Raw genomic sequence first — 25,587 nt, 5'->3', positions numbered from 1 at the left:
CGCCTTACTCTACTCCCCACTCACTCAGTGCCAGAGAGCAGATGGGCCTCACAGCACGCCACTCTGTTCTGCAGAGCTCCAGCACAAAGCAGCACACACCACAGGCCATCATCTTACATCAGTGAGCTGAGGAGAGCCTCACAAGAACAGAACAACACCCCCGACAGACAGAGGGACAGACAGACGGGTAAACAGACGCAACATGTATCCTGCCAGTCTGAGATATGACAGAAGTTATTATCTGACCTGTAGATGCCGCACTACCATTGGCCCAGGGAGTGTAATATGTTAATGGTGCTTGTTAATGGTGGAATGTAACATTACCTTAACAATTTGTCAAAGCCTGTCCTGAGATATCAATTGGGACATATGAATAAACAAACAAGCTAAACCCAAAACGTGTTCCCTTCTATGTTTATTAACTTGTAAAGTGGGCGCATGTCTTTACATTTCAGCTGTGCTCCTGAAAATAGCGTACAACCTCAGTTTGGTGCATACATTACGTGAAACAGGTTGTAATACACTCTGCTGTAATCCTACACTTAACATTCCTTGTTTGTGTTTGAAATATACTTTATATCTGAATATTGTCCTTGAGAAATGTTACTGTAGAGTAGACATGCATAATTAAGTTAAAAGCAACAAGGTAGAGCTATCACATACATGCAAGTAAGCCACACTACCTACTTTGATTCCAATGCACACACACACAAACTATTCAGACACAAAGCTGACTGACAGAAAGCAATTATAAATTGAAAACTCCTCAACCTAAAACGGTATCACAAAGTCTTTTAGAGCTAAAAAAAACAAACAAAGTAGCATTTTTCAAAGATCAATTATTCATTATGATGACCATTATACAAATACATACATACATACATACAGCTACAAGCAATAAATGATGGAGAACAGTCAGTCAGATATTTGGGGTTTCCTACTGTTCTCTCATCCATCTGTGGTGGAGCTTTCTCTATCTTGGCTCTTTTTCACTGTGAGGCGATATGTCAGAGGCGCTTATAAACATTTCTCTATTTCCCCCGCTTGAGCTTACAATATCTCATAGTTCAGTACATTGGGTCAGTGCCAGAGATCAAACACATTTGCTGCAATCTGCGAGATCGGCTGGAAGAGGAACTAAAAAAAGGAGAGTGAAAAAAAACACCTCTCTCTTTATTCAACACTAAATTCTCTTTCTCTCTTCCTCCCTCATTCCTTTAAAGTCATCGCTAACAAAAAGTGCTGATAACAGGCGCTCTCTCTCACCAGACTGAAGCATTTTCTAAATGGAGAATTAAACTTTGAGATAGACCTCTGACATTTAAAACGTAACCTTGTGTGAGGACAATGCCTTAACATTTATTTATAGTGAAGGCAAAGAAAAGATAATAGTTGCGCTAGATAACTGCAGCTTGTTTCTCTGCAGAGAGGACAAAAAGGGGTGGCGTATGAGGCGCAGATGATGATCTTTTTAATTATGCATATGTCATAAAGCGTGACAGATTAGGGTGTTATTGAGCATCAAGGTTGATAAGGGAACGAAAGCAATACAAATCAAAGTAAGAAAGGTGACTCTGTAACAGTCTCGGTATTAATAGGCAAACGCATTATCACAATCATCAGTACTACACTCATTAAATCATTAACAATAATTATCAAAATGAAAAAGTCTCTTTGTAACTGAGAGAGCTCTTATTATTTACTGAGCTGAAAGGACTTGCATTCAACCCGTCGCTGTTGTTGCCATCATGTCACACCTGTAATGTGTGTGGAAGGCTATGGCCGCGCATGCTGCGTTCAGTGTGAGTAGGTCAGGGAGTTGAAACAGAGTGGGTGAGAATGTGGTGTGCGTGTGCGTGTGCGTGTGTGTGAGTGTGAGAGGTTGCACGTGAGTAAATGCATCTGTGATGAGATCAGTGTTGGGCTCCCTAAACACCACTCAGGACCCAAACATAGCCAACCATAGTCCCATATGCAACACAAACATAACCAGACACATGAAATCAAGATGCAGGTGCATAGTCTCACATACAGGACATTGATTGGTTTATGTACTGTGATCACATAACTATAAAACAACCTTGAGAGTGGCAGGCAGCACCATCTGTCCATTAGCCAGTACAGGAGCAGACATGACCGTCAGGCCTGCTGCTAAGCTACAGGATTCAGGAGCTAATAGGCGCTTTCACACCAAGTACTTTGTCGTACTTAGTTCATCAGAATTCTTTAAGAGCAGATCGCGTTCACACCGGAATAAGTCCCTGAGGGAGGATTAGTCAAATGAAGCCGCTGACGTCACTTCTTCTTCTTCTGATTTGGGTTTACAAGCAGGAAGTCCTCGGAGTTGGGGACTGGCTTCAGTAGAAGCTGCTGGGACTCCCAGCGTGGTTTGCATTCCGCCCAGCCAATCAGAAATGGGAACCTTTTTCTCCCATGAAAGGACTGCAAAGGGGGTGAAATGGTTCTCATGAACTAAGTTCTAGTTCCGGATTTTTTTGGTGTGAACGCACATTTTCGGAACTATACTGGGAAAAGTACTCCGGTGTGAAAGCGCCTATAGTAATACTGCAGTCACATCACTACTGTACTCTCTGTCATGTGATTTGTTAAAAATAGAAGCCTTTGAACACAGTTGGGAGAACAACACAACTAACTAATGACGACAGGATGAGTGGAGGAAAGGGTTGACTATAGGTGCTTTCACAAAATATTTACAGAATATGATTTTTGATTTTCATAAGTAATATGGATACATTGCCCAGACAGGTAAAGCCAAGGTAAGTTCAGAAAATGACAACAGAGTAATGCAGAGTTGAAAATCAGAACAAAGACAACACCCGAGCCATATCAGGATATCCAAAACTGAAGACAAAAGAGTCTCATATCATGATATAATATCGATAAATTGCCCAGAGCTACTCAGAAATGTAGCGCAGTGTTAGTAGTCGCATAAAATGGAAAAGAAAATGATACCTATGTAGGGTACTTGAATACTGTCGATGCACTTACTTTCATTTCACCACTGAATACCTTACATGGGTCTGAGCTAGACTAATGTAAATATTGAAGGTGTGTCATATAAAAGAAATCTGAAAATGTGTCAAAGGAACACAAATCACAGCTTTCAAATCTGTGAACAACGGTGGAACAGAAACCATTACACTCCTGCTTATACACAGTTGAGTCAACAGTGTACAGTTTATGGGGTGAATGCCGTGCCTTGTAACCTGTGTCTTTGTTTTCCCTCATGGCTGTTTGTCCTGCAACGACCCACTCAGATATGTCCTTGAATTTGCAGCTCAAGAAGACCCAGCCTCTCACAGAGAGACTGCAGAGAATAAAGTGTGTGTGTGTGTGTGTGTGTGTGTGTGTGTGTGTGTGTGTGTGTGTGTGTGTGTGTGTGTGTGTGTGTGTGTGTGTGTCCTTGAATTTGCAGCTCAAGAAGACCCAGCCTCTCACAGAGAGACTGCAGAGAATAAAGTGTGTGTGTGTGTGTGTGTGTGTGTGTGTGTGTGTAATTCTGAGACAGCTAGTCCTTGCTGGTAGAGATAAGCCACTGTATCAGTGTAACATAAATATTCATTATCGACCTTGTCACCTTGCTACACACAAAGATATGTTCAGGCATAGAGTACACTGATATACACTCACATACCCTTAATGTCTATTTCACATGACTAGTGCACTTTAACTTTATTCATTCAACCAGTGCAAGTCAAACATTGCTCTGTACCACAACTCATGGGTATGTTGTACATGCATGTCATGTCATTAAAGCTGTCATACTGAAATAAATAAATATGATCCAGATCGTCTCAACATTCAGCTTTCTCTCCATGGGTTGAAACATAAACAGCCTCTACATGGAGTCTGTGTGTCAGAAAAATTAATTGCTAATATTAATTTCTCACTGAAATCACAGGATGTATCCATACTGTATGTACAGCTTTGGAAAAAACTAAGAGACCACTGCAACATAATCAGTTTATCTGGTTTTACTATTTATAGGTATGTGTTAAAAGCATTTTAATTGTATAGTCTATTGTATAGTCTCTCTGAATTCAACAGACACTGGAATGGAATGGCTGCCATACCTGTAGAGATTTAGATTTAAAGGAGACCTATCATGCTATATTTAAATGATATATTGTAGGGCCATACCTATATTTATACATTTCTGTTTTCAAAATACCAAACAGATCATGCATTTTAGCCATGCGTCATTTTGCTCTATTTGCTGTTCTCCAGCCCTGTTTTTGCAGGGGGCTGATTCTGTGAGCTGCAGCTGACCACGCCCCCCTGCAGGAGAGGGTAGCGTGCTCTGATCAAGTCAGAAGAGAGGGAGAAAAATAGATCTCTTTTTTAAGAGATTTGGGTATGGAAGAAAATAGAGAGGGTTGCGTTTTCTGACACTTGGTGAGTTCCCTGGAACACCGGGGACACATATTCATGTATAAAAGACGTACAAAAGCGTCCCCCTTTAACAAAAACATTTGGAGTGGTCTCTTAATTTTCTCCAGGGCGTATTACAGCTCATAATGGAATTGTAGCTTTCTGCTACATTTATCATAAATGATATATTGCAGATATGATCTGATAACTGTATCAATACTGTGCGACAGAAAGATCTTAAACTCACCCTTTTGTGTTTCTTGTTCAGGTTTTTCTTCTTCTTCTTGCCTTGTGTCTGTACCAGGCGGGGGTTGTTCTCCTGGTCTGAAGACCGTTGATGATGGACAGTCTTCTTGCAGGGCTCCAGGCTCAGGCCGTTGAGGACCCTCCCAGCCTTCTTCTTGCGTAGGGGCACTGCCGGGCTCTCTCTGCACTCCTTGGGCCTCAGTGTCAAGTTCTTCTTTAGAGAAAACAACAGAAGAGAAAGCTGGATTAGTCCAAAACCAAAATGTTGGTAAGGTGTTTTAGAGCGCGTATTGTATGACTGACTTTAGAGGATTCTGCAATACGTTTCATTTATTGTCATTGTACAGAATTTGGTAGCACAATTAAATGCATTAACTGCAAAAGGCAAAAACACAAAAATGTTATTGCCGAGTTTTGATAATGAATCTAGGAGTCTGAAAGCTAGATGAATGAAGCTGCTGAGTATATTCTCTCCGTAGTTCAGTTCATTAACATGTTAATCCTTTTCTTTTCTATACCTGGACAAAATCCACTTAATACAACACTCCAGATCTTACAAAAATTACAGTATATCCTCTGGTAAGCCTGTTTTGACAGATAACAAATCTCCACTTTAGAAAAGGAGTGAAGTGAAGTTAACACATTTTTCCACAAAGAACAGCATAACAAAAAGGGTTGCTTTGTTAAAAGTGAACAGTTAAGAAGCCAACAAGGATATTGAGGATAAAGGGAGCACCAGATAATAAGACTCTAAACAACATTCAAGCTCGGCCTGAAGTAGAACGGGCAAAGATGAAGATGATTGGTAACTTTGATTGAACTTGTTTTCACCTAAAGCCACATTTCTGAGAAGGAAGCAGAACAGCAGAAGCACAGCAAGAGACATCAACACAATTGAGTTCAGTTTATCCGTCAACAAATAAAAACAACATCAGAAGACTTTTCTTTTCAAAAAGTAAACTGTATTCTGAAAGCAAACCGATAAGCTACAACTCCAATATTGCAGGGTCCACACATGGGGTTATACAGTTTGACAGGGCTGATCAATAGAACCACTCATCTGCTACGGAGAGACTGTGTTATGTATCACAGCAGTTCACAGAGAAGCTTATGGAACAAATCAGCTTTGTTATTTGAATTGGTGACCTGCTTTGCTCCATTGTACACCAAAGAGCCACCGCTGGTAAGATCCCCTGGGAGACATTTGAGCTGGTGTAGGCCGACTGTTGGGGGGGAAGGTGCAAAGCTGCCACAGCGGAGCTAATGACATGTCGATGCTACATTTTCACAGGAAAGCTAAAAAGACAAGGTTGAGTACCCAGTGGCATTAGCAACAATCAAACATGGACCCTTTAAAGGTCAAGGAAATTATACAGTATATATAGTGATTTATAATAAAGGACTTATTCTCTGGGTGGGTGTGTACAGCTATTGTTTTAATTATAGTAACGAGACCCAAGTTGCCGGTTTTTCCAATACTATTGCTATATCCTGTCGTATAACGATGCACATTTACCCTCTGTGGGACTAATAAAGGTATTCTGATTACCTAAATAATTATAAGTCTGATACTAGTTGAGCTTGTTTACATTTTATTTACTTATCTTTTAATGACCATATAAAATGTATTTATATGTATTCAATGTTTACCTGATGCCTTTAATGTTTAAAGCACTTTGAAATGTGCTATTAAAAAAAACTTGCCTTGCGTTACTCAAGCTCTATATAGCAGTACATTTAATAGTCAATTTCAAGATCAAGGCTTTACATCAAAGTAAATACAAGTAAATATAATGTATGGTTATGAATTAAACCACCCCACAGAATATAAAATAGTAAAATTTGCTTTACTTCGACCAGGCATGACGTGTTACATACACGTATAATACGTATAATACACGGTAATACATTTATTCAGTTATTGGTTACATTTTATTATTGCTGATGTTCTTTTTTTTCTATTTTTCCAATTCACATATTTTACTTTTAAGTTTTTGCTGCTAAAACTTTCACTTGCAGTGCAGGAAGGCTGCAGTCACATATTTAGTGGTGGTTTATAGCTTATTTGTTGAACAGCAGTTAAGCTGGCCTCTAAAACCTTGCCCTAGTCCAGGATTTATCCGCAGCCCTCAGAAACCACAGTGTGACTCATATTTGGTGTGCAGTGCATATAAGGAATGAAATCGGGGCAGCCTTTCTGCCAAATACTGGCGAGAAAAATAAATCCACCACATCTCAAGCAGCAGCAGTTTCTGGCTGAAGGACCACCTCGAAGCAACCTTAGCATGCCTGTAGAGAATTACATCACCAGTGTTACGGATATGTACTGCTGTCAGTTTGATGGGTGTGCTACTGCCACTGACTCACTAAACCATCTCTAAAGGCCTCAAGTCACTCGCAGAAAACAAGTGCATGCATCAACTAATCTTATTTGCCTTTCCCGCCCACACTCATCCAAGGCAAATAATGCAACATGACATTCATTGTCAGTGTACAGAATAGCCTGAGTGACACAGTTATGAAGGGGCTGAGATAGGTTCCATTGTGCCAGCTTTCTGCATGCTTCTGAGCCTCCAAATCAACTGATTGCCTGGAATAAATCCTGCATGTTTTGTTTTGCCTACCCTACGAACAATAGCAAGACAAATTCCTTATTTCAGCGCCTTGGGAAGACAGTGAAAAGAAAGTAATTAGCCGATATGGCTCACTCTCTCAACAAGCTTTCATTTTTGTGATTGTTTGGCAGTGTACAGTGTAATTACACTGTGGCATTTGGTGGAAATGCATGTATGCAGGTACCCTTACAACCTGTTATAATCTGAAAGGCAGCTTTTTTTAGTCAACTTTATTTAATTGTGTTGGCACATTTTGGATGTTTAAACGTTTCGTGTGATAACGAGTTAAAAACAAATCCTGATATTTTACATCAAAAATGATTATATACAGTAACTACTGAAAGTCACCCTCTCTACTCATTAAAGTATTTTTCTTAGTGTTCGTACACATGTTTGAGCCTCACTTGCGGAATTATGCATTTTGCATTCAGATCATTTGATTTTCCATTAGACTTTCTTATAAAATAGCTTTTTGTATAATTTGTCATATAGACCATACACAGCACGACATACACCCAACACACATCCATTTTGCATCTAAAATTCTAGACAGGACAAAGGTGCATATATTTTCTATTGGACTGCTGAAGTGTCTAGGAGACATGTTGTGCATATCTATAGATTCAGGATTTTAAAATTAGGGTTTAATAGGGAACAATAATTGTATTATTAACATATGTACTTTTTTGTCGAAAAACCATCATAACCTATTATTCCAAGATAAGTATTAAAACATGTCTTGAATCTACTTTATAACCTTCACTGTTGTGTCATTTTAACATAACCAAAATATCCCTTCAAACTGGATGTGGAATCTTTAGAAAATTGCACATTATTAAACTCCAGACGCCTGCACTGTATTAATATCCCACGATGCATGCAATTTTTTCCTGAACATTCCTCATCACCGTTTCTTATAAAGTATGTTTGTGAAGGGCCAGTCAATACACTGTGCTTCCTCTGGTGCGCTCAATAAAAGTGAAATGGTTTGTCAATGAGGATACATTCACAGTTGTGGAGAGGTTGAATGTAACAAAGGATAGCTCTGACTTCACTACGCTTGAAAATATGAACTGGAATGAATTGGAAGATTTAGTTTGGTCAACTGGACAGGAGCAGGTATTAATAAATCCTGCAGCATGTGATGTCTTCTCCAAACAAAAACTGTACAGTGTCCTATTTTTATCTGATGCATTCTCTCCTGCTCGTCTCAGCTGTCTCCCTTTTTCTCTCACTCTTTTGTCATGTGTTTGTACCTTTGTTGTCCATCTTATGTGGGGAGAAGCACCCTGAACTCAACATCTACAACAGAAGATAAAACAAACCAGACAATGTATCTTTGATGGCATTTGAGCCACCAAACAAACACGTATGGGAGAGGCTGATGAATCACTCTAACCAACTTGTGCTACTGAGACAGTTTAATGAGTGTACAGAGCTGATCCCCAGCAGAGAGTCAAAGAGAGAGATGACTGGTGGCAGAACAACAGATGTTGATGAGAGACAAACAGGCACAAGCTCCCGTGTACATCAGCAACACACACGTCTCAAAACTCTACACAACAGAAGACTAAGTAAACAATAATAAGAGATCTAATGAATGCTAATAAGGACTGATGAGTACAATCTCTCCGGGAGAACAGCCCTTATCAACTTGAGCTGTCTGGTTAGTTGAGTAGTGAAATGTCTCTCTTTCTTTAGGGAGTCCTTGAACTGGTATTAACAGTTTTAGTAGGTGTGAAATAGCATTAAGCAAGAGTAGGGCGCAACAAATTGATGGGTGATTCACTACAGCTGTTTGTGAAGATGCAACCAATTACAGGGGGTGATTCCAGCTGACCTCCTTCATGTGCAATCTAATGGTTCATAGCCAGGTTCACTTTGGGGCTTCTTGTGGGGGCATAACTCGGATGTAAGCTATCTTCTAAATTAATGTTCAAACAACTGAATTTATGTGATTATTATTTAGGGGCCCAACAGATCACATTACTCATCACACTATTATGTATCAGCAACTGGAAAGCATTAATGCAGCTCGCCCAATTGCATGTTTTTATCGGCCAATTGTGAGGGGAATTACAACATTATTTAACACTGTGATGACTGTTGATGTGTTCTTCCTCTCTGTTTGAAACATTATTGTATACTAAATATCTTTGGAATTTGGTCATAAAAAAGGTGCGATATGGAGATAAGTATTTTTTCTAGAAGTTTCTACATGAAATGATAAAAGACTTTAAGCTGCAGATTAATAGGAACATTTATTTGTTGTTGTTCTTGTTCTTTGTGTCATAGTTTTGCTTATATTGATACCATACTTTCTACATAATTGAAAATAACAATATAAATCCACACGGCCAAAGTACAGAAGTTAGTTTTACAGTGATGACCCAGTAATGCATGGAAACTGGCACTTGCTTTACAGCACAAGGAGTCATTCAATTATTGTGTTAAGATGGAAAAAAACTTGTGCCTCACAATCTGCTTTATTTTCCAGATGGCTCAGTACAAAGTATTTTCTTAAGATTAAAAAGCTGTAAAAGCAATTCAGAGCTAATGTTAGACACAGTAAAGCAATGTTTGACCATGCTTGGCATCATCTTTTAAATAACATTGTTATGTTTGTCAGATCCCACTTATGTTTTAAAACCACAATCATGAAAGGGATAAACAATAGGTAACCTCCAAGTCTTTCTGTGGGGTCAGAGTCAAAATGCCTGGACTGAATGAGGCAGAATGGTAATGTGGCACAGCTTTTGGGAGTTTTTCCAAATGGTAGTGCAATACTGAAACATTTGTCCCAGAGTAGTTTTGCCAACAAAACACACTTTTACTCTGAAAGTAAAGTGAGAGCAATCCACATACAGTATGTTCACAATCAGCCATTGCTGGCTTCAGCAAGAAAACTGACCGTGGAGAAAACACCACTGACTGAGCCTTCTGTCTATGCACCTTAATAACTGCATCTCCTGAAACAAAGAGGAGTACAAATACCAAGAAGTTCAAGTACAACAACTCTACCAGAATAATGAGCCAAAGTTGTGTGAGAAAAATAATTGAAGGGATCGAGCAAGGTGCAAATGGATGTAGCTCAAAGAAAGGAGCCGAAGATTCATGAGCGGACAGCAGCTCCCGAATAAAGTAAAAGGGAATGAAAAGGTAGTACAGAATTTCAAACAAAATTAACTATTGCATTCATGTACAGTAGATCATGGAACTCAGCATTTAATGTTGACTTCTGAGTTGATTTAAATGTGATGAATAAAAGCAGTGCACTACATGAAGAATCAAAAAAATGTCCCCACAATTCAAAATCAGAAACTAATTAAACTCAAGACTGCATTTTCTACCAAGGTGACCTAGCATTTAAGAAAATCCTTGAGCCAGAGTTTATTTTTTCCCGACTCATAAAAACGTTTGGGATTGAAAGTTGAAATGTGAGTTAAGGGAGGTTCATTAATTATTTGTATCAAGGCTGGCTTCCCACATCTCGAGGCCAATTTCTAAACACAATACAATGTATGCAGCTCAAATACCTTACAATAGTTTGAATTCAGGCTTGTTTTTAATATATTGTATTTTTTTACGTATAGTAAGAAAATGTTCAGGTGCAGATAAGCCAATAGCTGCTTCTCAATGTCTCTATTTCAAGGATGCTACGTCATTGAATCCCGCCGAAGGAATGTTCCAATGTACAGGATCCTTGGAATTCTACCGAGGACTGAATCCTTCGTTGCAGAACATTTCAAGGCTGCTTATGTGTATCCTTGGCGGTCTTAAATGGCCCACAATTCTTTGCACACGGACCAATTTCCCAAATCTTTGGCGGAAAATGGCTGAATCTGTGCAATACACATTTAAATGTAAGTATGTTCAGTGGCGTAGTAAATGTGTTGGTAAATATGTTACATTTGTTATCACCATAAATGTGTTCCGTGAAAGTAACGCAAGCTCATAATTAGCCTTGTACATGATGCACACCTGCACGCTAGCCTGTTCCATTCTTCGTTCTCCGAATGCTAGGAAGGATTCTTGCCTAGCCTCTGAAGGACCTGACTCGGAAGGACATGTCCTACCAAGTCTTCGACTTTGAGAAACGGCTCCAGTCTGTTTGATACACAGAAGTAGCGGGAGAGTTGTCTGAGGCTAGCAGAGCTTTTCAGGTCGGCAGTAAATAATTCCCCTGACAGACATAACCATCTACAAGTTGTTTGTTCACCATCTTTTCTCATCATAGCACTCTAACAGCAATAGCTGGGCCTGACAAGAAAGGGTCCACTTCAAGAAATGCACTTACATACACACAGACAAAGACACCCAGCCAATTTCCTGGCACTAATCTCATCATAGCAGAGTTCTTTTTTTTCTTCATTTGAGTCAGGAGGGTGCGTGAAAGAAGACAAGGGGATATCCTGTGTATGCCAATCTGATTTCATGGTTGTGTCTGGCTGTTAAACAAATACTGCTTTCTTTTTCTTTCTGTGAGGGCAGACAGGAGCGAGGGAAACTGAGGTAAATGGGAATCTTAGCAACATGGTCTTATTTGTATCATCCAGTTAAATCAGGCTTCCGGAAAAAAACACAACAACTGAAGTGGTGAGAGCCTTACTTATTTATAAAGTCTAAAGCAAATGTGTAATTTTTGACATTGGGCTATATAAATTCAATTTGACAATTTCATTGACATACTGTATCGCAGGCGGCAATCAAATGTCTCCATTGTTTCCACCATAAACATTCTTGGAAAACGTGTCCAGAGTGCCAACAGGCCTGTAGTGGGTGGGAGGTTGGCATTATTCCAAACATATTGCTGCTAAAAAGGTCCTGACAATATCTCCATTCTGGAAACAACAGATCTCACTAAGCATCGAAGTCAACACATCTTTATTCATGTACATTTGTATTTATGGCGCTGCATGTGTTTGTGTTCATGCGTTTGTTTCCACTGTGCTTCTTGACAGGAGGGAAATCAGACCTTCTGCAGAGGCGCCAACAGAGACCAAGACTTAATGAAAAACAAACATTCAGCATGAGCCACAAGAACCCACAACATTTACTCTGATTAAATAAACATGAGGAGCAGATACAGCCTGGCTTTTTTCATGTTAATCACTGAGTAAGCAGAGCAGGCAGAGCAGCCCTTTATGGGTGTCGAAAGACGTAAACCAGCACGGTTTGTGTTGCTGTGTCACTGAAACAGAGCACTGCATTTTCTTGTAAAAGCCAATAAAGAGCATTTTAGATGCAGACATCGGTTGTAAGGTTCAGCCTTATGTGTAGCAACAGCGGGATAACATGCGACAACAATGAATAAATAAAGCAGAGAGCGAAATCAGATGAAGTGCAGGCTGCCCTGTTCAAAACAAACAACAAGGAAATAATGATGTGCTGATATTGGTCCCAGCTTTGAAGCTGCCCTTGTTGGCTTTAATAATTACACCCAATTGCTGACAGATGTTAAGGCAAATGAAGCATTTGCTTGAACAGGCACACATATTGCTTAAGGTGACTGCACTGGGTTAGAGCTTTTATTGGAGTTTGACATTCACTATTACTAAAGAAGATTCACTTTCTGTGAGAAGGGCCAATTTGTTTAGCTTTCTACAACTGACAACTCACTCATTGTTTAAAATCTCCTCATGGCAAGGCATGATGGGAGTTAATTGTAATCTGCACGAGACTTTACATTCATATGACAAAAGGTACTCTATTTAAATACAAAAATATGTTTTATTATATGAACATTTCATGTTAACCTCTAAAGTAAATACTGTACATGCTTATACAAGCCTTAAAAAAAACAGCTTGTGTGAGCAGATTATTATACTTAAAGGTAGGGTATGTAATTTATTTCAGAAACACTTTTTATTATATTCAATGGAATGCTCTTAACATCCCGATAGCAATGAATATATTAAATGCTTTGAAAATAAATACATAAAAAATGTCATCTGTGGAAGCCGTAGTACTGTAAAAAGCACGACCAATTATTTTAGCCAGCCCGGCTAAAATAATTGGATGGCCTACCTGCCTGTCAGCCTTCCTTCTGTGCGCAAACTTATCTCGTGCCCTCATTGGTCATGTGCGCGTTCGTGTGTGTTGGAGGAGGGGCTCTGTAAGTCAGTGGCAGATTTGTTCCGATTGTGTATTTTCTAATTCTAGCACACTCGAGCTGGTTTCTCCAAAATTACCTACCCAACCTTTAATATACTATAGGCTATGTTATGTATTACGGGTCTTGGTTTTGGCAAATATCTGGCTTTACAATAAAGTATACATATATATATATATAAATAAAAAACAATATATAGATTGCTAATTGATACACTATCAGCATTTAGGTTTATATAGTATACATGCACAATTACAGAGCAACATTTACTTGGCATAGTGTTGGTGACATCCAGATGAAGTCTAATACTGCTCCAAAAGTCATTTTTGTTTAACAAGTCATCATGGAACTCATGCTGCCACTGTGCATAGCCGAGAATTCAGAGTAAAAAAATAAAATCTGGATAAGTACATTGCAGGGATATGTTGATTTAAATATTATCATCAAAAACTTGATACATTGTTATTGTCCCTGAGCACACAAAAAACAAACATCAATTTGAGTGAAATAACTTCAAATAAAAATAAAACTCAGCCAACCAACTCGAGTGATTTACTTTTCTCACTAATGTACTCAACCGCACACACACCAGCCTGCAACATCATTAAAGCAAATCCCCGGGCAGCAAGTGCCATGTCTGATGCATCATCAACGACAACATATGTAAGAGTATAATAATTCCCATATCACAGGTTTTCTGTCTACAGTGTTACATCCAACTAAAACCAAACATGTTCAAGCGACACCTTGTGCCAAGCTTCAACCACATTTAGGAAGCAGCCAGCAGCATTGGCACCCACCCACACACACAACAAACACACTGCTTGTGATGCTGCTTGTTTTCAACTTACTATAACTGTATAAGCTTGCCACATGGTGAAAGAAAATGTGCTTGGGAGAAGCATGGAGACTGATTCCCTTGAAAGATTCAGTGAAAGCTTTTTAAGGAAGATGGCAAGGGACTTGAGAGCTGTTAGCGATATGAGGAAGAGCTGCTAGCAGGAAACATGTGGCATTCATGACCAATGGAGGGCAGTATATGGAGTCGGGGTCATGGTTCACTGAGAGCAGTATTCAGAATGTGTTATTTACCATTTAATTACTCTACCGTCAATTTGCTTCCTGAATGGAGTCAAAATGTCTGGTCAGAGGCAATCATCTGTTAAATCTAGAGTGGATACATTAAGATGAATGTGTTTGTTTATGATATGTGTCCATTAACTATTCCATTGTAATGTCTGAACCCCTGGAGATTCCAGCTCAATGCACAAAATCAGTTTTGAAAAAATATGTTGTTTCTGTATGTGATGTGGTTGCAGGTTAGAAACCAGTGGAGGAGCAAAGCTTTACCTAGCCTCCTCCTGGATTCAGAGCGGATGGAAGCTTTGCTGAAGCATATTAGTGTTTGGTATAGCCAGAAGGAAGCTTTAATGAGACTTTGGTTGATCATGAGAGCCTCCATCTATTGCCTCAAAGGAAAACATCAGAGCACAACCAACAGACTGCTCATCTTATTACATTACATGTTACTTGTTAGACGCTTTTATCCAAAGCGACTTACATACTCAATACAATACTGTGGACAATCCCCACAGGAGCAATTTGGGCTGAAGTGTCTTGCCCAGGGACACAACGACATGCTGACTGCAGAGGGGTTTGAACCAGTGACCCCCTGATCCAAACACCTACGGACAACTAAACTGAGTATAGGACATAAAATGTACTTTTTATCCTGTAAAAGTGTTTAATGAATAACATATAATGCCTATAATCATATAGAACAAGAATCAGTAGGCAAAAAGTACAATACATTACTGACGTATCCTCTCCGAACTTTCCTAAGCCCATTTGCTTCCACTGCTGTCTTGGAAAAAGCATTGTTTTCTGTGATTTCAGTGTGCGGTGCAGCCAGAACAATAACCACAGGAGGAAACCTTTATATATACAGTCTATGGAGGAAACGCATCCCTCTCTCCTGGGATTTGGTGAGAAAAAAAAGGAAAATGCTTGGTTTTCTTCAAGCTCTGGCTTTGTAGGAACAGCTCTCATTCCCTGTTATTTCTCTCTTTTCTCCACCTCTATGATTCACAGCAGAACATTGACTCTGTAAAGAAGTGAATGATGGATGCCGAAGCCTTCCTGTTCTGCATGTGCTATTCTTCTGCTCACTGCCAAAACAAGACTGTTGTCAGGCAATAGCAGTGATTTTCAGAGGGAGAAAGTTATAGCAGTTGGTTTAATTGTTTTGTTTTTTCTTTCTACAGTACACTGGTGTACAGTTTATGGCATCTGAACAAAAGAGGTTCTCTCCATGGGGTCTCCAGCCAAGAAATGATTGTTAGATTAGCCCAGCAGGCTTACACGATTGTCTTCAGCCTGGAATACAGTCAATCTTCATGCTTTGACCACCAAGCAGGAGGCGATTAACTCTCTTTATACTCTTAAACATTTGGTTACATGGGAACATTTTCTTTTAACGGTACAAAGGTGGTTTTGAAAATGTACCATGTGGGCACCTTGGGTGGGTCAACATGCAGAAAAGTGATGATTGTTTAACCCGTGGCTTCACATTCCCTGCTACCATTCCTCCTCAGACTAATGACGTGATGTTACTTTTGGGACACTGTGGCTTCAGACAGCACAGTGCAGGTTGCTTAGCAACTGGGTACGGAACGAAGATCATTAAATTGCTCTGATGCTCACTTAGTCCTTTGTTATGTATCTGAAAACTTGTTGCTCCATCCTGCAGTGAATAAGAAGCTTCCCTTGAATGAACTTGTATTTCTCAAAAGCGCAGTGCACGACCCAGACGGAAGTAAAGACACCTCAGGTCATTCCAAAATAATAATCTTTCAGCTAATTTGATAAATGGAAATGTCAATAAATGAATGACTGACGAACGGACGAAGAAGAAATGGGAAATGTTCAACCTTTCATATCCCAGCAATTCTGACAGTGAATTTGCTTACTGTGGTTTGCTGTGAAAACCTTTTTTCAGACTTTACCAAAAAAAGCTTAGTGTCCTTGTGAAGGTACTTAACCATGCCATCTAATTTCCCCCCAGGATTAGATAGCATGGTTAAGTACTGATATAAATCAGATATAGTAATATCTGACACTGCTTATGCAAAAACAAAGCTGACCTCCGCTCAGTTTACATTAAGTTAAATCAATGAAGCACACTGTGTCTGTGCATGCAGAGCTCTATTTCTGCCTGTATTGAGACTGTGAGCAGCGGCTGCAGCTCACAGGGAGCCAACACCTGCACTATTTATAGCCCGGGGACATTAAAGCCAACTGTGTAACCAGAGAGCGCAGACTTGCCCCTCCACTGGTAATTAGAAACCCAGCAAAAGATCACCATCTCTACAATGGAGTAGGGAGACTGTGCCAGGAAAGACAGAGTGGGCCTGACCCAGAATACACTCTCACACTGCTCAGCTGGCTTCACATCGCAAATACAGTCTTTCCAGGATGACTGTAGTAATTCCAAGCACTTTCGTGGATTAAGAGTTGTTGATATGCTGAAGTTTAGCTTAGTGTCACAATAACAGTTACCGTGCAACGAGTCGTTTAAGTTTTCAACTGTCTAATGCAGCTCATTGTTGCACTTACTGTAAGCCACGTGTGAAACATATTTCACAAGGAATTTATAACCGCGTTTTGAGCATAGACAGATTTTCAAAATCAGCATTAATAAAGAAGACTCAGCTGAGATAAAGTATTTTGGCTTCTTAAGATGGCATCACAATTAATTGTAAGGAGTAACACTGAATCCACTTATTTGTATGTACTCCTGTCATTTGAGTGTTATTGGTATCTTAGTTAAAAGGAGAAAAGAGCACACAGTAAAAATAAATCCTCACAATGTTTCAGGTCTGTCTTTAAACAATAGTCAAGTGCTCAAAAGTGTTCTTGCTGTCCCCCTCTTCATAATGGCCCATATATTGCAAATACAGTTACAAGAAAATGTGAACCCTTTGGAACTACCTGGATTTCTGCATAAATTGGTCATAAAATGTGTTCTGATCTTCATCTAAGTCACAACAATAGACAAACACAGTCTGCTTAAGCTAAAATCACACAAACAATTATATGTTTTTATTGAACACACCATGTAAACATTCACAGTGCAGGGTGTAAAAAGTATGTGAACCCTTTGATTTAATAACTGGTTGACCGTCCTTTGGCAGCAATAACCTCAACCAAACGTTTCCTATAGTTGCATATCAGACCTGCACAACGGTCAGGAGGAATTTTGGACCATTCCTCTTTACAAAACTGTTTCAGTTCAGCAATATTCTTGGGATGTCTGGTGTGAATCGCTCTCTTGAGGTCATGCCACAGCATCTCAATTGGGTTGAGGTCAGGACTCTGACTGGGCCACTCCAGAAGGAGTATTTTCTTCTGTTGAACCATTCTGTTGTTGATTTACTTCTGTGCTTTGGGTCGTTGTCCTGTTGCATCACCCATCTTCTGTTGAGCTTCAATTGGTGGACAGATGGCCTTAAGTTCTCCAGCAAAATGTCTTGATAAACTTGAAAATTCATTTTTCCGTCGATGATGGCAATCTGTCCAGGCCCTGAGGCAGCAAAGCAGCCCCAAACCATGATGCTCCCTCCACCATACTTCACAGTTGGGATGAGGTTTTGATGTTGGTGTGCTGTGCCTTTTTTTCTCCACACATAGCGTTGTGTGTTCCTTCCAAACAACTCAACTTTGGTTTCATCTGTCCACAGAATATTTTGCCAGTAGTGCTGTGGAACATCCAGGTGCTCTTTTGCAAACTTCAAACATGCAGCAATGTTTTTTCTGGACAGCAGTGGGTTCCTCCATTTTATGACCAACTTATGCAGAAATCCAGGTAATTCCAAAGGGTTCACATACTTTTTCTTGCAACTGTATATCAAAGATAGGGGGGGAAAAAAAGGTAAGCTTGAATGTGGAGAAAGAAAAAAACAATACAAAAATGGTCTTCCCTTCAATGTAGTTGAGATTGTATGCACCGAACCCTTACGGCCCGTCCACACAGCAGCGTTAAAAAAATCTTGAAAATCTTGGAGGTGGGCATGTCTGAAAGCTTGGGGATTTTTTGAGAGCAACGCGACCAACAACAAATCACATTAATATATGATATAAACTTCCCAAACAGGCGAAAACCTGTCTCTGCCACCTCCCTCCATGCCTGGTTCCTCCGGTTTGTATCCCGGTAAATAGTTACTGGTCGTAAAGAACCGGGTGATTTGCTACCGTAATTTCTCGTTTGGAATATGAGGAAAAAGTCTCTCCCAGCTTACACGCGGTTTGATTGGCTAGCGTTTGTACTGTCAGATTTGCATAAACGGGATTTGATTGGCTGACGCTTCCACCTCAGCTTCAAAAGTTGAACATTGCTCAACTTTTGAATCCTGAAAATCCTGGAAATCCTGGAAATCTTTGCTTTGCTTCCCCACAATGCAGTCCGGCGAAAAGCGAGGCAACGTGACGTCACCCCATTCAAAGTGAATGGGCAGAAGCGTTGGAAGATTTTTTAACGCTGCTGTGTGGACGGGCCGTTACTTGCATGTGATCTCATTCTGCATATCACAGACAGTGAAAGAGTAAAAAACTCGACATTTACTTCCTCATTCCTGTATAACATGCACAGAACTATCTGTGTAAAACAGGTAAGAGAACAAATCAGACTTCCAACAGAATTAACCAAACTATGAAAATATAATAAACTGCCACTGACAGGTTTCCACCAAAGGTGTAATGAGAAAACCTATTTGATAAACAGCACTCGGAGTGGGAGGCTGTCTGACTGAGCCAGATGTAACAGGAGAAGCGGAGGTTAGGACGAGTCTCAGGGAAACACAAACAGGCAATTCAAACATTTATTGAAAGCATCTAGCGATCCAAGATTGATAATAATATGCTTCATGTTTTGTGTTGAGAGTTTGACAAAGTCTATAGAAGGATACATAAGTCTGATTATACACAACTTATCTGAAATGTCTTCAATTCCACAGAAACTGAAACTCCTTCATTTACCAGCGTAGACAATTGTTTGTCCAACAGTGTCACAAATGAAGTTGTTGTGATGAAGTGTATTGGCCCCTGATGATATGTTATACACGTGCTACTCTTGGGAGCAACACGGGCATCTGAGAAGGGAAATCTAGCAGGGAGAAACGCTCCCAAGAGGCCATCACTGTGTCCTCCCTGACAGGTTCAACTGAGCTACAAAGCAACGGCAGGCTGCATGTGAAACTGCTGCATGTTTTACTTTAAATGAAAGGTTAGCTATCTATTCTCCACTTCAAAATGAATGACGATTGCTATCTTTGAAATCACACTACAATGCATTAGCGATCATTAGAGAGAGCTTATTGATCTCTTCTCATTAGCAGTAAATCTCTGAGCAACATCCAACCTGCTTCCTCTGATAGCAACAAAGACCCTGCTTACCAGGGGAGCTGGGGAGGGGATCTAAATAGGCTAGCTCATGGCCAGACAATGAACACAACAATATGTTTGCATTGGTTTTGTAACCAAAGGGCATTGTGTGTAAGCTTGAGGTTCAACAAATGTGCTGCATTTCTTCTTTTTCCTCCTGATCAGTTGAATAGAAAACAAATGTAGAAAGGAATGTGTATTATGCCATCAGCATGCTTGCTCATGTGCATGTGCTTTCCTTGTGCATGATACAAAAAGGAACAGCTCGTAAAAACATTGTTCAATATAGCTAACTAAACGAAGAACTTGTTGAGTTAATGTAGGCCTTGTAACTGATTCACCAGCACTTACTATGGTATAATCCTGCTTGAGGTGAATATATCTGCACCTTCCATGTTGTTCGGAGTTTGATTCTTTATGTTTTTTGCACTTATTGTAAGTTGCTTTGGATAAAAGCCTCAACTAAATGATATGTAATGTAATGTAATGCTAACTGCGGTCCAAAACTCTACATTTTTGGAGTTCAAATGTTCCCGAGCACAATCCTCAGAGGAAGTCAGATTTATAAATACAGAGAAGCACAGTCCAATAGAAAGGAATATAGTCAAACCTCATTAGCAAAATAATCAGTGCCAAAGATGTAGCACTACAAAGAAAAATGACTTCTTAGCCACAAAGAGGGATCAATAATTAAAGACTAAAGACTTGAGAGTGAAGGCCTAATTGGATTTATCAATCAAAACATGTTTGACCATTTGCAGCAAAAGTTATATTTAAAGTTATTTTGCAACAAAAGTCCCATTTAAAATTCAACATCTTTAGACAGTTACAATCAAGGAAAATCCCTGAATCCTTTTATCTGCAACAAATCTGCCCACCTCAATTCTCCCTCTTTTTTTTGGTTTTGTTATAGTAATTTATATGGTGTAATTGTGCCAGCTACTATTTGTTTTAAACCCTGGTCGAGAGTGATTGCTATTGAAGGTAATTTGTTATTAAAACATGCTGAGTTAGTGCAGGATGTTAAGTGTGATGGTTTCCTCTGACCAATCAGAGGTCTGTGGTGGTTTACCGTATCCTTTTAGTACCAGCTCAGCTAGCCTGGAACCTTGGCTTAAATGGTACTTAGGAAAGTATTAGATACCAAGCACCATCCCAAATGGAACACCAAAAAGAGCAAGCCTAGTAGATGCAGTGGAAATGCACCACGATAGACTACACGGGGGTGAGCTTAGTATTCATCTGCGGTTTGGATTGGCTCAGTGACTAAATCCTGCAATAGGTCTGCTAAGAACTACAAGCCTGAAACCTGCTTCATTCTTGTCGAGGAAGTCCTTGAGGGGGAAGAGAAATGAATATCAACTGATAAAGTCGGTCTGAAAGAGTTAAGAATTCATTGTAGAGAGGAAAACGAATTGTAATCTGTCATAGGCAGACATTTTCTCTACATTTCACTGGTTCAACTGTGTTTCAGCAGAAGAAATTAGGAAGTGACGGCATCAGTCATCTTGAATAAAGCCTGGAATTTCTCTGTATAATCAGAGTACTATAAAAAGACAGACGGTGCATGTTAGTGTTTCTGTGTGTTCTTTAAGCTGGTCTTTGCGATTCTGTTGTTCCCACTTTCAGTCTGCCAGTTTCAGCATCCAGTTGTGAAAATGTTTTATACATTTCTAGGCATTTTAGCAGTAGGTAAAGAAAGCAATGTTTTTTATGTATACATTTCTGTCTGTAAAATCACAGCCAATTAAATTGGTTACAACAAGGAGTTATTGGGTGAGTAAATTGGACATTTACTCACTAAGAGGATACTCATCAAATTATTTGCACATATGCAAGACTTTGTTAATCAGGATATTTAAACTTAATCTACAGTCGCAGCAGGGTGGATTTCTTTATTTACATGGTAGAAATGAGCAGAAATGTGTAATAGTCATCGAAATCAGAACTGAAGGTTCTCCTTACAAAGCACTGGCCCACATCATTAAGTAAAATGCACATCAGTTGCTCATCAAGCCTAACAAGAGTGTTTGCATATGCAATGCATGAACACTATTCCATCAAATTACAATAATGATCCACCCTAACTGCTTGGTATTCACCACCAACACTATCTTGTCCTTCCACTTCCTCCAAATGAAACCTAATACATGTTACTTTCCAAGGTGACAGAAATGATTCTCCAGAGGACACCTGATGCAGTTGGAGGTTGCATGTAGGACTTTTATCATTAAACTGCGTAAAAAAGTATTTTTGTATATATTAACCTGCACTCAATTACTATAATTAACACCAGAAGAAGCTGCAGTGTTGCAAGGCTTAATCCTTCTCTTGTGAGTCCAAATTCCAGGTAAAAGCAAAGCTTAATTAATGGAGAACACGTTTGAAGAACTCTAAGTCATTGAACCTAGCCAATTTTAGTTAGCAAATGTTGATTGGTACATAACCATCACGGCAGAAGTAGATACTGTATTTACTACACATGAGATCTCGTACAAGCTGGAGGGTTTGAGGCTTTTTCTATTCAAATTCTATTAAGAGCTGTGTTCCAACCAAACTGCATGTGCTATTTATTTATTTTCAAATTTAAATAAAAACTGCAGGTAATACTGGAGATGCGGCTAGAGGTCCTGAATATGTTATGTTGACATGACTTTGCACAACATGAACTGAAAGACATCTTTATTACTTGAGGTCATATAGAAACAAACACAGTAGTGTAACATTAAAGATCACAGCCCACCCACTCTCACTTAAAAACAGAAGGTATGCCAACAGAAATAAATCATTGAAGCACTGCTAAGGTTAGCAGATGTGAACATTAGGTAACGTTGTGTATAATTATGTTATCTCAGCCAGCCATTGTAGTCCTGTCCCTCGAGACTGCACTCAGGCGGAGCCTTTTTCCCTTCATCAACACAACCCACAGAATGCAATTACGAGAACACAAGATGTCTCTAAGTGAATATTGACGATAAATAGATATGGAATAAATTGATATTGATATGTATTTTTTAGGAGATTAGAAAGCAATGCCACAATTAGCTGTTTCATCTATTTAACACTGCCAAGCATTTATTCAAACAAATTCAAAACACTGAATACTAGTGAGGAACGGCTTAAAAATCTCAACAGTGTTAAGCCTAATAATTAATGTTCCCAGACAACAGGTACCAAAAAAAGTAGCTTTTTAATTATCCCAGCTAATTAAATATTACAGAGGAGGAAATATCTTCATACAACTCTGTTTCTTTATTACACCGCACACTTTCCCCTTTCCCTGCCATTAATCAGGCAAATCAATTACTTTGACACGATTTGCAGAGTCAGGAATGTGTGTTATATTCATATCTACACAGACTGCAGACACAGTCTGGGAGAACATCCAGAAATATGGTGAGAGTCAGTGTGAGAGATGAAAAGACAAAGAAAAGAACAAAGACACGGCCCAGTTCTGTTGGCCTTACAAGATTGTTATCTCTTTTTCTTTCAAGCTATTTGATGTACAGTAAAGCTTATTATAGCATATCAAATCACCGTGTCTTCAGCTGCATTTTAAACGATGATTGCATGGATCTACACTGAATTAAAAAAGGACACTTCAAATTCTTAATTTAATACACTAGAAAACATTCTCAGTGGAGACTTGAAACATCCACTTAGTAAATGGCTGGAACAAACAGAGATAAAAAATAAATAAACTAAATTGTGCTTATCTTCAAGGGCCTCATATTGGCTTGATCTTTATCTAGAATAGACCACAGAGAGTTATTGTGGGGTAGGGGGTGGGGGGGCAGTACGCTGCTCAGTAACCACACAAAGTGCAGCGTGCACTAACCATAGCCCTCCCTCTGGTTCGAGCATGCATGCCTGGCTGCGTGATTTAGCTCAAAGCACTTCTGTTGGTGGGAGTGCGCCCCCAGGATAAAGCAAGCTGAGCAGCATCAAGGAAATGACAGCTTTTACAGCTTGCAAGAATCCGCTGGAAAAATGACCTGACATACAGTACACAGGCAGGGTGTATGGGTTTTGTTGCTTTCACAACCAATATCCTGTGGGCCGGGTTGTGCGTCTGCAGGGAAGTGGAATCTGAGACATTTTAAGGAGCCGTCACTCTGTTGCGTTTGCATATCAGAGGCTGGCCTCCAGCACTGCTCGCTCTCTCTCTCTCTCTCTCTCTCTCTCTGTCTGTGTGACGGGATGTCTCCTGGGAGGATAGGCTGTGTGACAAAAGTACGACAGGGCTCCGTGACCCTGATGACAGTCCGTTCTGCCCCCCTTTACCTGTCTGTCAAACTACCCTGGGGTCACTGCTAAACAGAGATGACAGCTTTCAACACCAGTGAGAGGCTTGAAGAGCTACAGTACGTTAGCCTGGGATAAACTGGCCTCAGCTACAGATAGGTGTTATCAAATTATCAGAGGATTCGCATGCAGCTGATGATGTCAGTGCTTTGAGTCAGAGCATAACTAATGGCTTTGTCGGGGGACTGATCTCCACCATACATCAGCCAGCAGAGAGAGCACTTTGCATTGGTGTCATCTTGTCTTGGCGAAATCTGTCAGCTGTCAGACAGCCATCGCACGGAGAAATCTCTCTCCTCCCGTTCCCGTCTAAAACACTTGAACGCGCTGTCTTTAAACAACTCTCCTGTTATCTCCATCAGAACAACCTTCTGGATCCGCACCAGTCTGGTTTCAAGGCAGGTCACTCAACAGAAACTGCTCTCCTTGCTGTCTCTGACGAACTGCACACTGCTAAAGCAGCCTCCCTCTCCTCTGTCATCATCCTTCTGGACCTGTCTGCTGCATTCGACACGGTGAACCATCAGATCCTCCTTCGCACTCTCCAAGAACTTGGAGTTTCAGGCACTGCATTTTCCCTCCTCACCTCATACCTCAAAGACCGCACCTACAGGGTTACTTGGAGAGGGTCCGAGTCCGACCCTTGTCAATTAACTACAGGGGTCCCTCAGGGCTCTGTTCTTGGTCCCCTCCTCTTCTCCTTGTACACAAACTCGCTCGGATCTGTCATTAGCCCGCATGGTTTTTCATACCACTGCTACGCTGACGACACCCAACTAATTCTGTCCTTTCCCCGCTCAGAGACCCAGGTCGTCGCACGCATCTCTGCTTGCCTAGCAGACATCTCTCGGTGGATGTCTGCTCATCACCTCAAGCTCAACCTTGACAAGACTGAACTGCTTTTCCTTCCGGGAAAAGATTGTCCCACTCTTGACCTAACAATCAACATCGGCACCTCTGTTGTTTCCCCGACTCAGACTGCAAGGAATCTGGGTGTGGTCCTAGATAACAAACTGTCCTTCACTGCAAACATCGCTGCTACAACCCGCTGCTGCAGATACACGCTTTACAACATCAGGAGGATACGTCCCCAGCTGACCCAGAAATCAGCGCAGGTTCTGGTCCAGGCTCTCGTCATCTCACGCCTAGACTACTGCAACTCCCTCCTGGCTGGTCTACCTGCATGTGCCATCCGACCTCTGCAGCTCATCCAGAATGCAGCGGCTCGCCTGGTCTTCAACCTTCCAACATTTTACTACACCACGCCGCTCCTCCGCTCCCTTCACTGGCTTCCAGTAACTGCTAGAATCCACTTCAAGAGACTGGTACTTGCGTACCATGCTGCGAATGGATCTGGCCCTTCCTACATCCAGGACATGGTTAAACCGTACACCCCAGCACGTGCACTCCGCTCTGCATCAGCCAAACAGCTCGCTGCACCCGCACTGCGAGGGGGAGACCCAGAGTTTCCCGCAGCAA

General features: G+C 40.4%; 1 protein-coding gene across 3 annotated transcripts in view; it reads right to left on the bottom strand.

Annotated features, from left to right (window-relative positions):
• Nucleotides 1-25,587, bottom strand: part of auts2a (activator of transcription and developmental regulator AUTS2 a) — a 288,288-nt gene that overhangs the window by 220,134 nt on the left and 42,567 nt on the right. For 2 of the 3 annotated variants that reach the window (XM_010767780.1, XM_010767781.1), the window contains exon 3: nucleotides 4,640-4,852. In XM_010767780.1, coding sequence (XP_010766082.1) covers nucleotides 4,640-4,852 — 213 coding nt within the window. The remainder of the gene's footprint in view (nucleotides 1-4,639; nucleotides 4,853-25,587) is intronic. The other variant, XM_010767779.1, reaches the window with a different exon arrangement.

The sequence above is a fragment of the Notothenia coriiceps genome, unplaced genomic scaffold (assembly GCF_000735185.1).
Source record: "Notothenia coriiceps isolate Sejong01 unplaced genomic scaffold, NC01 NC01_scaffold00004791, whole genome shotgun sequence".
In the NCBI taxonomy this organism is placed as follows: Eukaryota; Metazoa; Chordata; class Actinopteri; order Perciformes; family Nototheniidae; genus Notothenia; species Notothenia coriiceps.
The sequence above is the reverse complement of the archived record's forward strand: the minus strand, read 5'-3'. Positions and strand labels throughout refer to the sequence as shown.